Here is a 17,930-nt window from a genome sequence, read left to right on the forward strand (position 1 = left end):
AATGTAACCTCAACAGGAGATACTAGATACATTACATCAAAGGGTACAGTATATGCTGTAATCAAGCAAAGAAACACTATACTAACCCATGGTATGTGGCCTGCATTAGGGCAGTCCAGCCATGTACACTATCTTGCTTGTTGATATCTGCATTCCTATCAACAAGCAGTTGCAGTAGTTCCAACTTTCCAGTAACTGCGGCAATCATCAGTGGAGATGCACCATCTGCGTTTACAGCATTAACTTGATTGGGGTCCTCATCCACAATGTCCTTAATTAGTGCCAAATTTCCTGGAAATGTAAAGATGGCGTATATTTATAAAATTCAAGTTTTAATTAATTCAATTTTTAGCACACAAACATTTACAAAAGGTAAGTGCAACTTTGGTAACGTGATCTGATGTTGTGAGATAGCTGGTAAACCCTATGGCATTTTCTGGATAACTGCATGAAAAGCTCCTAAATATAACTGCACTTATGGCGTAATACTAAGCAGAAAGAGTCTGAGAGTTTTTCCAGATGTCTGAAAATTGCAGCTAGCCCATACTGCATAATATTCTTTAATTGCAGTATTCCCAATAGTACCAAAAGTAACATTAAAGCCTTGTACACACACTAGAAAATCTTTGACTCAGATGGTTATTACTATTTATTGGATTTATATAGCGCCAACATATTGCGCAGCACTGTACAATAAATAAGATTACAGACAGTGATAACAGAGGTGACCGACAACACAAACAGGTAACAATACAAACCCAGATCATACACTGGAGTGGAAGTTCCAGTAACAAGTTCACATTATTTTGGGTTTAGTGTACAATCAAGTATGATACTCAAGGAGAGAGGTTGACTCTGTAGAGTACCATAGTCTAGCTGGACATTCACTATATATGCCTAGCTGTAAAGTATATAGATTATACCTCACTCAATGTATATAATATGGCCACAGTCATCCTACCTAATAATAGGCAAGCGTCCCTATGTCTGTCCGTGTGTCAGTGCTTTTTAGCACTGTGCATGTGCAGGGACGACGCGCAGAGACACTGCCGAGAGCCGGAGGAGGACGGAGCCAAAAGGGGCGGTCATGTGTGCGCGCGCGGCAGGCGTGCGCGAGGCGCGCGGCGGATTACTGACAGACCTAGCCCGTTTTTAAATGGGCTAAGGTCACTAGTGATACATAAATGACTAAAACGTTTTGTCATAACAAAGACTCACTTCCCAGTACAACCGAAACGCTGATGAAGGGATTTTTTTATAATGTGTTTGCTATCTTCTACTGAATTGTATAATATTGTTTTGTTTGTTCAACAGGGGTGAAAAAGACCATAAACATGGTAATATTTAAACTGAAATAAAAAATGAAATACATCATTTATGGGTACACAGAGTTGTTAGGTACAATAATAAATGCATTATAATCTAGCAATAAACTACAATAACCATAAAACAAGTTGCAGTGTAAAATACCGTAAGGTGATACTTTCCAGAACGTAGCAATCCAAGGAATAGGGCAAAATGCACAGCAGAAGGCAAAGGCAGAGGATTGAGATGATGTATTATAGCAAGCTAGCAAAAAGCGGAGTGACGTAAGACGCTAGACGCAGGCTGGGGAGATCAGCTTAGTGCACCAGCGGTGGTTTTTGAACAGAGCGCACGGCGGAGATACATTAGGAGGTTTAGCATATGACGGAATACCTACATGTACACCCTATTGCGCAAGTTCTTTTACAATTTTAACTTTTTATGAGTAAAGAAACGCAGAATTACACTATTGGAAGCTGGCCTTCCATGTGTTTTTCTCCCCACCATTGCAACCAGCCCCAGGATGATACAGACACACACAGAACCCCTCATCTGACGTGGCACAGAGAAAGGAGGTGTGAGCCTGGGAGGCGACGGGGGGCCATACACCCCGAAAGCGCTGACTGTTCTATTGAGACCCCAACATCCGGTGAGCGATTTCCTGAATGGGGCAAGATGGATGCATGATTATAGTTGCTGAATCAAGAGCGCAAGCACCTGAATATATAGTAAAAAGCCTGACCCTTTTATAACCGGCGCTAGGCAACGCGCTGTCCACAGCTGTGTGGCACACGCACACGGCACCCATCACACCCACTACCGAAGCCCGCCCACAGACGTGCATGCGCGGTGGGAAACCCTGATGCACGGACACAGGAACAAAGGAGGACGCAGGGACAGGCAGATTATTATATAGGATGACTAACAGGAGATAATGTAAAGAAATGGGGAGGAAAGAAGACACACATACACATACTCACACACCAAAAGGAAGAAGGGAAGGAATAGAATAAGAAGGGTGGTGCAAAGACAACATTAAAGGACCACTATCGCAAAAAAAATAGGCAGTTAAAATCTGACAGAACAGGTTTTGGCCCAGTCCATCTCCTCATAGGGGATTCACAGGGTTTTCTTTGTTTTCAACAGCATTTCCGGCAGGCAGTTTAATTACCAAAATCGTAAGATACCAGCCAGCCTCCCAATCACTTGCACACTATTTTGTCAGTTACACTTTGCAACTACTGTTCAGGAAATGCTGAAAAGGGACCATGAGGTCCCTGAACTATTCAGTGTGCCTGAATGTCCATACCCACGATGTGATCTTGCTGCGATTTTTTCTCATGACCAACTATCGTTTTCAAGATACTGAATAACATTGTTTAACAAAAGTTAGTAAAAAGATGTTTGGCGATGTATGGAGATTGACACTATCATGATGGATCGCTAAGCAACAAATCGCTGATTCCCATATGCCCCCCCTGCTATAAATTTCTATAGTGGGTGAATTCAGTGCTAATTATTTTACCAGGCAACTCGGTGCCCAAATTTACTGTTATAGCCGCTATTAGCTGCATTTTACATAGGCGCCTATGGCGGTGCCCATTAGTGTTAGGCATAGATTATGGTGGATTAGTGTTAGGAGTCTGTGGTGGAGTCTTAGGCATAGATAGGGTTCATCTAGAAAAGCTTCGCAAGGAAAAATGGGCGCAAAAATAACTAATAGGCACAAAATAACGGTAATAGAATATTGGTCATTTTACCGATATTCTATTATCCAGTATAGTAGAATATGGGTAATTTAACCAATATTCTACCATCACCCATTGTACCCCAATTCTCACCTGACCCTTCCGCTAACTTTGCCTAATCCTAACCACCGCTCAACTACTGCTAACCCTAACCACCCACTCCTAATATCCCTTATCTCAGGGGTCTCAAACTCGCGGCCCGCGGGCCATTTGCGGCCCTCGATACAATATTTTGTGGCCCTCGCCGGCAAAAGCTTCCTTATAGTTCGCTTCAGTGCTGCCAAGTAATCCGCCGCATCCCCGCTGCTAAACCAGGGCTACAATCTGTCCGGCATTTCCTGGAAGGGGCAGAGCTTTCAGCTTCAGCTCTGCCCCTTCTGACGTCAATCGCCGCACGGATCGCCGCATCTTCCGCCCCTCTCTGTGAAGGAAGAGTGAGAGGGGCAGGCAGAGGCTGCGATGCGCCGCGATTGTGAAATCCTTTATGCGGCCCGGCCTCATCCTGACTTTGCCTCCTGCGGCCCCCAGGTAAATTGAGTTTGAGACCCCTGCCTTATCTAAACGAACTCCAAAAAAAACTTGAGAGTAATGGGTTACTTTGCAACCAGTTTGTTATCAAATTATGTATATGTGACCTAAATTATAATGAGTTGTAGAATACATTTTGATGTGTCTTGCAGCTTGGACCCCTGTCACATATAAAATAGGTAGGGACAAACTCAAATCATCATTGAGAAAAATTTCATTTTTAAAGCTACGATCAAACTTGGAAAAATGTCAGCAAAACTACACAAGTTGGTAGTTTACAAAACACCCACTTTTGAATAGCCCTGGTTGTTAGCTTCCCATAACGGTGACATTGTGGCCTTTTTCTGCTTTCCAGAATCTTCTGGCACTATGCAAACAAAGTATGGTGTTAAAATAGTTTGTGGAAAAAAATTGGCCTGTACAAAGCCACATGCACAGTTCGGCGTTAATGGCCTGCTAGATGCCCAACTGGCTATAAACTGAAAGATGTGTGGTATTATTTTAACAGTGGAATAGATTTTAGGGTTTGAGCCTATGTCTTCTAAATTCTTTTAAGTGACAAACTGATTCAAAGCAATCAAACTTTTATTTTAAAATATTCTGTACCAAGATAAAAAGCCTGAAAAAAGTGAAAGAATTTAAAACGGGATTCTCAGCCACAAAATTGAATTTAAACACTGCACTGTATTTAAAATGCCACCTGCAATCTCAACCTGCAATACAAGCTCTCCAATCTATTGAGAAATGTCTCTGCTGTAATTATCTTTTCTCAGTATACCAAGCCTCTATTGTTTCGCAGATGCCAAAGACAGAGAGAGAGGGAAGCTTGTCAACTCATCTCCCACATTCCTGCTCCTCTCTGATTGGGCTGAGCACACTGCATTGTGACAGGCTGAGGCTGTAATCTGATGCTTTGCTCACACGTGTTTACAAGCAAGCCAGAGAAGACACTGCAAATTGGAGGAGAAAAGGAAGGAAGGAAAATACATCAGGATTAGCTTCAATCTGGGGGGAAAAGACATGGAGACTGCCAGGAACAGAATTTTCTTAATTTACTATATAAAATTAACTGAAACCAAAACGTGGACAGTACAATACATCTGTTATGTAAGTAGAACAAGAAAACAAAAAGCACTATATTAAAAAAAAAACACCATTATGTCCAAATATTATATTATCCTCATACATTGCACTAAAGACACATTGGAATAAGCAGGGCAAATAAAATGTGTGGGTTTTACCTGTAGTAGCATTGTTTATTTTAAAACTATAGTGTGTGGACATTGAGAAAGTGTATTTTTTTCATTTGTTTTACCCTTTAAAATGTTTAGAGAATAAAATAATTACTAAAAAAAAAAAAAAGCCTAATATGTGGTGAAAAAAAGCAAAATATATAAGATTTGATGAGTAGTGATAAAGTTATTGGCCAATGAATGGGAGGAGTGCTTAAATGTTAAAAATGCTTGAATGCATAAAGTAAAAAACAATGAAGGACTGAAGTGGTTACGATTCATGGAAAATTAAAAATGTAATTTAAACCTGAATCATTCAATTAATTAAGAAATTCTCATTCCCATTCTTAGGGAACAGACTTGGCTACTGGCAGTATTATATGTAGGATGGGGCCAAGACAGACCCAGTAACATCCATACGTGAGACTTAAAGAGAACCTGTACTGAGTAAAAATATTTAAAATAAACACATGAGGTAAGTTCAAATGAACATTACATAGTTACCTTGCCATCAGTTCCTTTCAGAAGCTCACCATTTTCTTCTGACAATAATCCCTTCCAGTTCTGACAATATTTTGTCAGATCTGAAATATATCAGTTGCTGTCAGTAAAATATCAGTTGCTGTCAGTTACAGCTGAGAGGAAAACTGATGTACCAGGTTATGTCCATGTATGGCTCAAGTGGGTGATGTTACAGTTTAACTGTGTGCTGACCAGAAAGCGGTTATGGGTAATGGCCATTTTCAAAATGGAGGACGGAAAATTCCCTTGATCACAGTGAACAAACAGGACGCGGGAGAGGAGAAAGACACTGAGGAGTAGACTACATGGAAGGTAAGCATAGCATGACTTGTGTATGCTTATTTTGACTTTTAATTTTCAGTTCAGGTTTTCTTTAACATACAGGAGAGGTTTCATTGGTGCAGTAACACACACATATAGCCAAATTAAAAAAACTTGTTAGGATAACATACACTGAAAACATATCTACCATATCAATAATTGCTATATGAGTGACAAGTAAAATGGACACAACTAGTATATACAGTATTGTAGTGAATGTTTACCGTCTCACAGTGCCAATGAAAAAAATCTAATACAATCGTGACATCTAGTGGTTAAAGTAAAAATTACACATTTTTAAAGAGGAGCTGTTAGGTATAAGGTCTCAGAGAAAATAAACACATATATCAGTAGCTAAAGATTGGCTGTACTTACATTACATATGCATTTCACTGTCCACGTTTGGATTTCACAGAATTTTTATATAGTATATGCAGAGAATGATGCTCCTGACAGCCCATGGCAGGTTCCATGTTTGTGAAGCCAAATGTGTCGTCATGTCCTGCCTGCTTCTGATCACAGAGGAGCTAGTACAGAATAACACAGTGTGCAGTGAATATTAATGAGCCATGTGGCTAGGAACAATAGCGGACTGCTGCAGAGTAATCTTCCCGGAGATTTATCTGTGCTGTGGCTGGACTGCGTTAGAAGCTGCTGAAACTTGATCCCGTCTTCTCCTTAGCAGCCGAGGGGAGGGCCCCAGAATGCTTTGCAGTATGGAATGCGGCTTGCGTCCTCCTTAGGAGGTTAGATGTGCTGATAAGCACACATTAAATGTAAGAGAGATCTTTATCTTTAGTAATGTCTTTTTGGCTTCTGTCTAAACTGTTTAACACAGGAGAATAGAGGTTTAAATTAGCTTCTGCAGCCTGACAGTTACTCTTTAAGTTAACATTTTATAAAATATACCAATGTAGTTTAGAATCACTTAACTGTACCTAAACTAAGAGCAATCCTGTGCTTTAATTTATGTGTTATTGTCTTACAAGTGCTCATTTCATTCAAAAAGTGCATTAATAATATTATATACAAATAAGCAAAATGAAGGAGCTAGGCCAGTCCTGACCTTCACCCTAGTACAGGGCTTTTCAACCTTTTCACTAATTGTACCACTTTTATTGACCTGAAAAGGTTCAAGTACCACCAGTGTGCCTGCATAGTAGATTGGTCACGATCGGGCTTAGCTGTTTGTGCTGGAGCCTGAACGGAGAGAAGCTACTGCGCATGCGCACACACCGACAAGGAGAACTTTGGGGCTCCCAGCGCTGGATCCCCTCTAATAAAGAGGAAGGGGGAACCCCTATATGATACAAAGGCCTCCACCTCCCTGAGGTAAGTACCCCCTGGGGCCCTCTTTTCTTCCAGGTACACTTTATGAAAAAAATGGAATATGGGAGGGGAAAAGTAGGAGGCATTGGTGGGGAAAAAAACTACAATTAGATTGCTAGACTATAGAATGTCAGTATTGGCAATCTGTAGGTAGATTGCCAATGTAGGTAGCCTTGCAAGTTCCTCAACCCCCCCCAATTATCGGTAGCCTAGTTCCACAACCAGAGAGCTGAGAGCTGGGCAGTGACTCACCACAAAGTTTGGCTCCCCCCATGCTCAATCCTTGCTGTGCTGCCTTGAGAAATAGTTCACACCTCGGATCATCGGTAAGCCAGCCGCAGTGAAGAGACAGCCAGGCACACAGTGCACGGTGACAGCGTGTATACTTCAAATACAGGAAGTGAGCAGTGATGTCACTTTCTGTATCTGCACCAGCACTGTGCACTGGCCATCTGGCTGTCTCTTCCCCACTGATCTGAGGTCTGAAGTATGCCGCAGAGCAGCACAGCAAGGAGCGAGGGAGGGGGAGCCAAACTTTGAGGAGGCAGGAAAGGACCAGGACAAGTGGCAGGTGGACAAAAAAGTGGCAGGCAAACCTGGTGTGTACCACCTGGCCATCAGCAAAGTACCACCGGTGGTGCGCATACCAAAGGTGCAAAGCCCTGGTCTAGAGAGATTAGCCTGTCTAAGTAGGCTTATCAGCAGGTAAAAAGCAAGTGTAAATTAGGGCTGTCAGGTGTGCCACTCTGTGCCATCGTTTGGGCTAAAATGTAAACACAGGAGGTTAACCCTTTTGTGCTCCTAGGACACTAAAAAGTAAACACTGCAAAGTTTTTGTAAGATTTCTGTAAGTTGTAACAAATAAATGTTTTCAATTTCTTTAAGGTTATTATGCTGTTGCTTATCTCCTTAGAGCAGAGAGGAAGCTCTGAGTTTAGGTCCGCTTTAAAATCTGACAGAACCAACAGGTTTTGGACTAGTCCATCTCCTCATGATGGAGTCTCAGGGTTTCTTTTGTTTTCAAAAGCATTTGCATTGTTACGTCTAACTGCCAAAATAGTGTGCAAGCGAGCAGGGAGGCTGGCTGGCATCTTACTATTTGGGCAAACTGCCATTTAGGAAATTCTTTTAACCTCCTTGCCGGTCTAAAAAATCCGGCAAGGAGGCAGCGCCGCACATTTTTTTTTTTTTTTTTTTTTAAATCATGTAGCGAGCCAAGGGCTTGCTACATGATAGCCGCTAAGCGGCGGCATCCCCCCACCCGAGTATGCAGGGAATCCCGTTGAGAACGGGATTTCCTGCAGGGCTTCCCCGGTCGCCATGGCGACGGGGCGGGATGACGTCACCGACGTCATGGACGTCGGGACGTCATAGGGAATCCCGATCCGCCCCTCAACGCTGCCTGGCACTGATTGGCCAGGCAGCGCAGGGCTCTGCGGCGGGGGGGAGCGACTCAGCGCGGCGGATCGCGGCGGATCGGCGGCGAGCGGCGGCGATCGGAAGTTACAAGCAGCTAGCAAAGTGCTAGCTGCTTGTAACAAAAAAAAAAATATGCAAATCGGCCCAGCGGGGCCTGAGATATCCTCCTGCGCAGGTTACCCCGAGCTGAGCTCGGGATAACCGGCAAGGAGGTTAAAAACAAAGAAAACCCTTAGAATCCCCAATGAGGAGGTAGACTAGTCCAAAAAATGTCGGTTCTGAAAGATTTTAACTGCTTACTTTTTCACTATGTGATCCTTTAAAAATGGTAGTTTGATAACAACCGTAAAGGTCAGGATGCACTGGTGCATATAGTTGTCCCGAACCGTTCGCATGCAAACTTATTCACACGAACATCATGGATTTGCATTTGCGACGAAATGCAAACTTTATGGCAGTTCGACCCGCCCCCTATGCTACATCATTGGGCTAAACTTTGACCCTCTACAGCCAAACAGGCTGCGCTCCCTCCTGTTTCAGTGAGAGAAGGGAGAGACATTGGAGAGATAGGTAAAGTGATAGTTAGGAGGTCTGTTAGCTTGCTCCTTGCTGATATTTGTTGCTGAGAAGCACCACCAAAACAGCTCTTTTGAGAGCTAATGTTCTTGTGATGTGTTGGGGGTTTTTTTGTGTCGCAAACTGACACTGCATATACAGCCCTGTCTGTCACAGCTGGTTCTTGCTAATTGCTATACTGTGCCAGGCCCAGCACATTCAGTGCCTACCTTTTTTCACTGCACCTGTGTGTGTGACAGCTGCACATTGTATTGTAATACCAGTCACTGTATACCTTTCACTGCACCTGTGTGTGACAGCACACAGTTTTATATACCAGTCACTGCATACCTGTTCACTGCACCTCTGTGTGACCGCACGCTGTTTTATATACCAGTCCATGCATACTTGGTAACTGCACCTGTGTGACAGCTGCACGTTGTATTGTAATACCAGTTATTGTATACCTTTTACTGCACCTGTGTGTGACCACACGCTGTTTTATATACCAGTCCGTGCATACCTTTTCACATCATTCCCCTCCCCCCCCCAATATGGACAAAACAACAGGCAGAGCCAGAGGCAGGCCACCCGGCAGGTCTGTTCGAGGTCGTGCTGTCGTGATTTTGTGCGGCCCTTGACCAAAGTACAGCGTTCAGAAGAAGGCACGTGCCATCAACCCCCAGTATTGTCAGGACGTAGTTGACTATTTAGCAGAACACCTCATCTTCCTCACGGAAGCGTGACATATCTTCCTCCTCCTGCTCCGATTCTGGCACCCCACTTAACACTCCGTCGGCAGCAATCACCAAAGTGCCATCATCCCAGGGCTCAGCGGTGTGGAAATTTTTTGTGTGTCTGTCTCAGATGAGAGCAATGCCATCTGTACTCTCTGCCACCAAAAATTGAGCCGTGGAAAGAAAAAGACCCGCGTAGGGTCTACCTTATGAAGGCACATGATTACAAAGCACAAACTGCAATGGGATGGCCACCTAAGGAAAAGCAGCACCCAAAAGCAAATCCACACACCGCAGTGGAAGATACCAGGCCGCAATTATTTCTCAAAAAAGGCGATACCCAAACTGTACCATGATGTTGAAAGACAGCGATGGGTCAAGGGTCCATCTGACCACGGATGCCTGGTCTACAAAGCATGGTCAGGCCTGCCCGAAGACAGTGCCCACATACAGCATCTCCGCCTGCACGCCGTGTGACTGCCTGCCCCAAGACTAAGTCGGTCCCCACACAGCATCTCTGCCTGCAGGCTGCTTGACTGCCTTCTCTGCCACCACCAATAGGGTCCAGGACTCCAGGTGGATTCCTGAATTTTTAAGGCTGCTGCTAGCAGCGGCCGCTATAGTAATTTTTCTGGTGCGTGTACATGCCTGCCTAATTTTTCTGGCTGCACTGCGGCTGCAACAACAAAACAAAAAGCATGTACATGTGTCAATTCCCCTTCATGATCGTTACCCTGCCGCGGTGAAGGGGTTTGCGTATCACAATGAAGCAATGACCTATATAAGTGTGTTGGGGGAGCACACCCAAGATAATAAGGTTGTTGCTTCATTGTGGACAGACCAAATTCGATCAGCTGGACACTCAATCACTGTTGTTCTGTCATTGAGCTACCTCAGCCCGACCACATGGGCTGGAAAGCCGCCATCACCTGCACTCTCGCCAACGTGCGCACCAGCACGGCCATCTGTTTGCGGTGCGTTACACAGTGCAGTGTTCTCCCCAGAATTTTTTTCCAGCCGGGTGGCATGAAATAGTAGCCGGGTGGCATGAAAAAGTAGCCGGGTGGGGGAATATGAGAGAATGCAGGGCCGGTGCTTCTGTGCGCAACTGCTTATAACATAGGAGGAGTTGAGCCGATGACAGCCGGGTGCTCACCAAAACTAGCCGGGTGGAGCACTTGGCTAAAAGAGCCTGGTGAGAACACTGCAGTGAGTTTGGTCTGTCAATGTGAAGCAGTACACTAATTAATTAATATAATCCAACATTTCAAAACAACACAGTACCTCTTTATCAAGAAAAAAGTGCAAGTTCATCTGAAAAACAACTCAGCAACAATAAACAAATGGAGACCGAGAGCCCAATATAGTGTAGTATGTTTTGGAAATTGAGGTAATAATGAGACGTAAGTATTATACTTACAAACCTGGTTTGCCCTTTAGGCAACCACTGGATAAGCAGGTGGGGAGATTACGCCTGTCCCCACTCAGGGCTAAGATGTCACTCTCTGTAGAAAGAAAAGAGGGTATTTCACCCTTCCACCAAGGGTGGATGACTTGATTTACAAAAGAAACAGAGGCGCCAAAAGAGTAAAATTGTATAAAAGGTTTAAAAGTATTTGGGTGGCGGTGGTGGCCAGGCAGCACCCAAAAACAGACATGATGCTGTTGATTGTAGAGACGATAATTTATTCACATACTCCTATTAACAGGAGATTTATAGGAGTATGTGAATAAATTATCGTCTCTACAATCAACAGCATAATGTCTGTTTTTGGGTGCTGCCTGGCCACCACCGCCACCCAAATACTTTTACACCTTTTATACAATTTTACTCTTTTGGCGCCTCTGTTTCTTTTATAACTCAGCAACAATAAATCGACCACAATGCATAATAAATAAATACATTTGAAGTAGCCCAAGAAAAAAGAGGGTCACCATCGTGGAGGAACACCAGTACCAAACACTGAGGTAAGAGAATGTGTGGACAAGTTTCAAAGGTGGCTAAAAGTGCTAGCCAGGAAAGAGAACCACTATGAAAGCTGAAGACAATAAATGGGTCATTAGACTGGAAGCAAGATAGGAAGATAAAAAGCCAACATAAGTTTCACAGTTATGCATATCTGACACCTGTGACTGCTTCATCTGGTTATGGAGTTATTAGAGATTGACAGTTTTAAATTGTGCAAATCGTGATGCAAATCTAGCCCCCAAAACATAAAATGTAGTGGAAAATCAACATTCAACATTAAAGGAATACTTAAGTCAATACTTTAAAGGAATACCTAAGTCAAAATAAAAAAAATGATTTTTACTCACCTGGGGCATCCCTCAGCCCCCTGAAGCTGTATGGTGCCCTCGCAGCCTGGCTCCGATCCTCCTGTCCCCGCCGGCGGCTATTTCCAGGTTCGGCGACAGCCGCCGACAGGCTGGGAACGCGAGTGATTCTCCGCGTTCCCAGCCGCTATATCACCCTCTATGCTGCTATAGCGTACATGTTATACGCTATAGCAGCATAGAGGGTGATATAGCGGCTGGGTATAACATATACGCTGTAGCAGCAGAGGGTGCTATAGCGGCTGGGAACGCGGAGAATCACTCGCGTTCCCAGCCTGTCGGCGGCTGTCGCTGAACCCGGATGTAGCCGCCGGCGGGGACAGGAGGATCGGAGCCAGGCTGCGAGGGCACCATACAGCTTCAGGGGGCTGAGGGATGCCCCAGGTGAGAAGTAAAAATCATTTTTTTATTTTGACTTAAGTATTCCTTTAAGGACTTCAAGGCTTGTGTTTGCAAAATAAATAAAATATGAAAGGAAGAAAGAAACAGTTGGAAAAGGATGGAAGTTGAAAAATGACAGTTGGAAAATGGCAGTTGAAAAACAACAGTTGAAATTTGGCTGTTAGAAAATGAAAGCTGAGAAATGGCAGTTTAAAAATGACAGTTGAAAAACAACAGTTGAAATGTGGCAGTTGGAAAATGACAGTTTAAAAATGGCAATTGAAAAATGACAGTTGGAGAATGCCAGTAAAAACAACGATTGAAATTTGGCAGATGGAAAATGACAGTTGGAAATGGCAGTTGGAAAATGGCAGTTGAAAATTTGGCAGTTGAAAAATGACAGTTGGAAAATGTCAGTTGAAAAATGACAGTTGGAAAATGGCAGTTGAAAAATGGCAGTTGAAAATGACAGTTGGAAAATTACAGTTGGAAAATGGCAGTTGGAGAATGACAGTTAAAAAAACAGTTGAAAATTTGGCAGTTTAAAAATGACAGTTGGAAAATGGCAGTTGAAAATGACAGTTGGAAAATGGCAGTTGAAAATGACAGTTGGAAAATGGCAGTTGAAATTTGACAGTTGAAAAATGACAGTTGGAAAATGGCAGTTGAAAATGACAGTTGGAAAATGGCAGTTGAAATTTGGCAGTTTAAAAATGACAGTTGGAAATGACAGTTGAAAAATGGCAGTTGGAAAGTGGCAGTTGAAAAATGGCAGTTGGAAAGTGGCAGTTGAAAAATGACAGTTGAAATTTGGCAGTTGTAAAATGGCAGATGGAAAATGACAGTTGGAAAACAACAGTTGAAATTTGGCAGTTGGAAAATGACAGTTCAACTGTTGTTTTTCCTCTACCATTTTTCAACTGTAATTTTTCAACTGCCATTTTTAACCTGCACAATTTTAACTGACATTTTCTGTCTTCTTTGAACTGTCGATTTCCAACTGTCCAGTTTCAACTGTTTAAAGGACCACTACAGTGAAAAAAGTGAGCTGTCAAAGGAGAATTGAAGTGAGAGGGAGATGGAGGCTGCCATATTTATTTCCTTTTAAATTGCTTAAAAGGATTGCAGTTACCTGGCTATCATTCTGATCCTCTGCCTCTAATACTTTAATGCCTAATGCAAACGGTACGATTTTCCGTGCGATAGATGGATCCGATTGATAAAATCCGTCATGTCTGATATTGCTGCTGATCGTTTCTGCGCTCGATTTCTCATAGCAGTGAATGGAAAAAGATAAGAAAAATGAATCGAGCGCAGAATCATGTGGAAAAAAACGATCGTGTCGGAAAATCACACGGAAAATCTTACCGTGTGTACCCAGCATTAGCCACAGCCCCTGAACAAGCACATGCAGATCAGGTGTTTCTGACATTATTGTCAGATCTGACAAGATTAGCTGCATGCTTGTTTCTGGTGTGATTCAGACACTTCTGCAGAGACATAGATCAGCAGGGCTGCCAGCCAACTCGTATAGTTTAAAAGGAAATATATATGGCAGCCTCCGCATTCTTCTCATATCAGTTGCCCTTTAAAGGGAAGATCCGTGCATGTTATAAAAAACAAACTGCACTTACCTGGGGCTTCTTCCAGCTCCTGGCAGTCGATCGGTGCTCTCGCCGCAGCTCCTCTCCCTCCTGGCGTCCAGCAGTGAAGAAGCCGGGTCGGCTTTATGTGCGCTCCACGGTGCGGGTCACGTGTGTGTGTGTGTGTGTGTGTTTTGTGTCTAGAGCAGGACTTTTTAACCTTTCCACTCATTCTACCACTTTTATCATCTAAAAATTACCACCAGTGTGCTGCACAGTAGACTGGACATGATCGGGCTTGGCTGTTTGTGCTGGAGCCTGAACGGAGAGCAGCTACTGCGCATGCGCACACACCGACGAGGAGAACTTTGGGGCTCCCAGCGCTGGATCCCTTCTACTGAAGAGGAAGGGGGAAACCTCTTTAGGATACAAAGGCCTCCCCCTCCCTAAGGTAAGTACCTCCCAGGGCACTTTTTTCTTACAGGTGCACTTTAAGAAAAAAAGGGCATACGAGAGGGGAAAAGTAGGAGGCATTGGTGGGGAAAAAGACTACAATTAGATTGCTAGCCTACAGATTGTCAGTACAGGTAGTCCCCGACTTACGAACCTCCGACATACAAACGACCCGCCAATACGAACGAGCCGTTGACCAGTCACGTGATGTCGGGTACTACCCTTGTGCCTCCCTTCGGCCCCGTCCTGTGCTCTGCAAGCCCGAAAATATGTGGATGCAATCTACTCACCTCCCGGCTGGAGTCCATCGCTGTAAGACATTGCTCTCTTATTACAGCTTGCTCTAGCAGCCAGCATCACGTAGTGCATGACGCATGTAATTACGCATCATGCAAAAGGAAATGCCCGGAAGCTAGAGTGAGCTGCAAGAAGAGAGGAATGTAGCACGGCGATGGACTTCAGAGGGGACTCCAGCGTGCGGGTGAATAGATTCTATCTCTTACACACAGTGAGCGCAGGACTGGGATCAGAAGGGAGGAGAAATGGAGGCAGCTCAAAGGCCATTCAGGGGCAAGTGAAGAAGGCATGAGGGCACAAATTAGGCACAGTAGGGTATAAATCTGGCACAGGGGGACATGAAAGAGGCACGGGGGGCATGAAGGAGGTATGGGGCACAAAGCAGGCACAGTGGGGCACAAATCAGGCACAGAGGGACATGAAGTTGGCACAGGGTGCACAAAGCAGACACAGGGGCCAATGTAGGTGGCACAGGGGGACTTGCAGGAGGCACAGGGGACTTGAAGCAGTCACAGGGGGCATTATTATGTAAAGGGGAACACAAAAGAGGCACAGGGGGGACATGAAGGAGGCACAGGGGGGCATAATGTATAGGGGGACACAACAGAGGCACAAAGGGGAAAACAAAGAGGTACAAATGGGGATAGAAGGAGGCAAATAGAGGGACACAGGGGGGGGGGGGACACTGGAGGCAAAGGAGAGTGCAGAGGAGGCATAAGGGGCACTGAGGAGGTACAGGGGACATGGGTGGAACAGCGTTCCGACTTAAAGGGGAACTGAAGAGAGAGGTATATGGAGGCTGTCATGTTTATTTCCTTTTAGACAATACCAGTTGCCTGGCAGCCCTGCTGATCCTCTGCCTCTAATACTATTAGCCATAGCCCCTGAACAAGCATGCAGCAGATCAGGTGTTTCAGTGGTTCAGACTTATAAGTCTGATCTGACAAGACTAGCTGCATGCTTGTTTCTGGTTTTAATCATATACTACTGCAGAGAAATAGACCAGCAGGGCTGCCAGGCAACTGGTATTGATTAAAAGGAAATAAACAGGACAGCCTCCATATACCTCTCTCTTCAGTTCCCCTTTAAGAATGGATTTAGGTTAAGAACGAACCCACAGTCCCTATCTCGGTCGTTAACCGGGGACTACCTTTATTGGCAATCTGGAGGTAGATTGCCATTATAGGTAGCCTTACAAGTTGCTCTAGGAACGAAAACACCCATCCTCCCGCTTAATTACAAAAAAGTCGCAGGCAACCCTGGTGTGTACCACCTGACCAACAGCAAAGTACCACCAGTGGTACCACAGGTTGAAAAGCCGTGCCCTAGTATATACAGTAAGTATGGTAATGACTCATTAAAGTGACTCTGTAACAAAAATTACAACGTTTTTTCTACCATCCTACAAGTTCCTAAACCTATTCTAATGTGATCTGGCTTGCTGCAGCTCTTTCTACTATAACCATCTCTGTAATAAATCAATGTATCTTTCCCCTGTCAGACTTGTCGGCCTGTGTCTGGAAGGCTGCAGTGTTGAACTGTTCCTCTATGCACACTCCAGTGTGTGCTTTATTTACATAAGCCAGCAGCTTCTCTGCTATCTTATCAGTGATAGAAGAGAGCTGGATAAAAATCCTCCTCTGGAGGCTGTGAAAGGAGCTGGTCTGTCACATACTAAGGAATTAACGACATAGGCAGAGCTGTCTGCAGGAAGCCTGTAATGTTCAGTGCATGAGAGAAGCTGGGGACAGAAGGTAAACACACACAAGTGATCTCTTGAGATTCAGAAGTAAGGCTGTATACAGCCTGCTTGTGTATGGATGTATTTTCTATGTGTGGACATGCTGTACATCAACCTACTTCCTGTTTTGGTGGCCATTTTGTTTGTTTATAAACAAACTTTTTAAAACAGTTTTTGACTACTTTTAATGCGGCGGGGAGCGGTGAAATTGTGACAGAGGGTAATAGGAGATGTCCCCTAACGCACTGGTATGTTTACTTTTGTGCGATTTTAACAATACAGATTCTCTTTAATACCAATTCTCTATTTCCATCTGTTAAATAACTAAAAAGGATGCTAAACATGCAATGCAAAAGTTCATAACCAATCTGACATTTCTATTCTATATCAATATCAATCCCCATGTCCCCTAGCTCTTACTTGGTACATCAGCTGCAAAGAGAAGTTGCAGTACATGCCAGGGGTTTGTTTCTCTCCCTCTGTTCCTCTCTGATTTGCCACATCCATGGGGATCCCCCCCCCCTCCCTGCAGGCTCCCACAGGTTGAAGCCAATCCTGATATAATTTCCTCCCTTACTCCCACGGCACCCCCTCCTCCCTCAGGAATAAAGGCAGACTCACCTCATCATGGTTCCAGGCGCTGGAGTTTCCGTTTATACTCTCTGCACTACTGCTGGCGGTAGTGCAGAGTATAGAGGATAGCTCCAGCGCCTGGAACCATAAGGAGGTACCGTAAGTCGGTGTGTGCTGCCTTTATTCCTTCCTGCTAGACTCTGTAATGCTACGGGTAGAAGAGAGGATGCTGGGGGGCCGGGGGGGGGGGGGGGGGAGGGGGCAGTAAGGGAGGAAATGACATCAGGATTGGCTTTATGTTTGTGGGAGCCAACATGGTCCATGCCAAGAACAGAATTTTCTTTAATTTTGCTATATAAAATTCACTGAATTCAAAACGTGGATATGCAATACATCTGTTATGTAAGTAGAGCATGTAATTATCTACTTACTTATGTGACTTATTTTCCTGACATAGTATGGCTAATAGTTCCTCTTTTAGTCAAAAACCTGTGTAGACTCCTTTTGACTCACTAAAGTTTTACTGGCAGATATCAATTAAGGAAACCTGGCATTTTAAAACTTAATGCAGAAGTATGCAGAGATCTGGTAACATAACTTGTTATTAAGCACTTGCCAACCGCCCACAGCCGATTTGGGCAACGGCTGGGCCCAAATGACCGCAATATGCCCATCGGTGGCGGCGGGTGTGGTTATGCGGCGATCGCGTCATTCGTGACGCGATCAGCCGCCGGCGACATGCTCTGACCCCCTCGCGCAGTAACCCGCCAGGCGTTCGGAATTGCCAGCGGGTTACTAGCTACCGGATCGCCGCAAGTAAAGTGTATAATACGCTTTGTAATGTATACAAAGCGTATTATACAGGCTGCCTC

At 44.3% G+C, this 17,930-nt stretch overlaps 1 protein-coding gene across 1 annotated transcript in view; it reads right to left on the reverse strand.

Annotated features, from left to right (window-relative positions):
• The window catches only part of ANKS6 (ankyrin repeat and sterile alpha motif domain containing 6), a 119,964-nt gene that overhangs the window by 80,506 nt on the left and 21,528 nt on the right, over positions 1 to 17,930 (reverse strand). The window contains exon 4 of the mRNA XM_068236656.1: positions 87 to 291. Within this exon, the coding sequence (XP_068092757.1) occupies positions 87 to 291 (205 nt within the window). The remainder of the gene's footprint in view (positions 1 to 86; positions 292 to 17,930) is intronic.

The sequence above is a fragment of the Hyperolius riggenbachi genome, chromosome 5 (genome assembly GCF_040937935.1).
Source record: "Hyperolius riggenbachi isolate aHypRig1 chromosome 5, aHypRig1.pri, whole genome shotgun sequence".
Classification (NCBI taxonomy): domain Eukaryota; kingdom Metazoa; phylum Chordata; class Amphibia; order Anura; family Hyperoliidae; genus Hyperolius; species Hyperolius riggenbachi.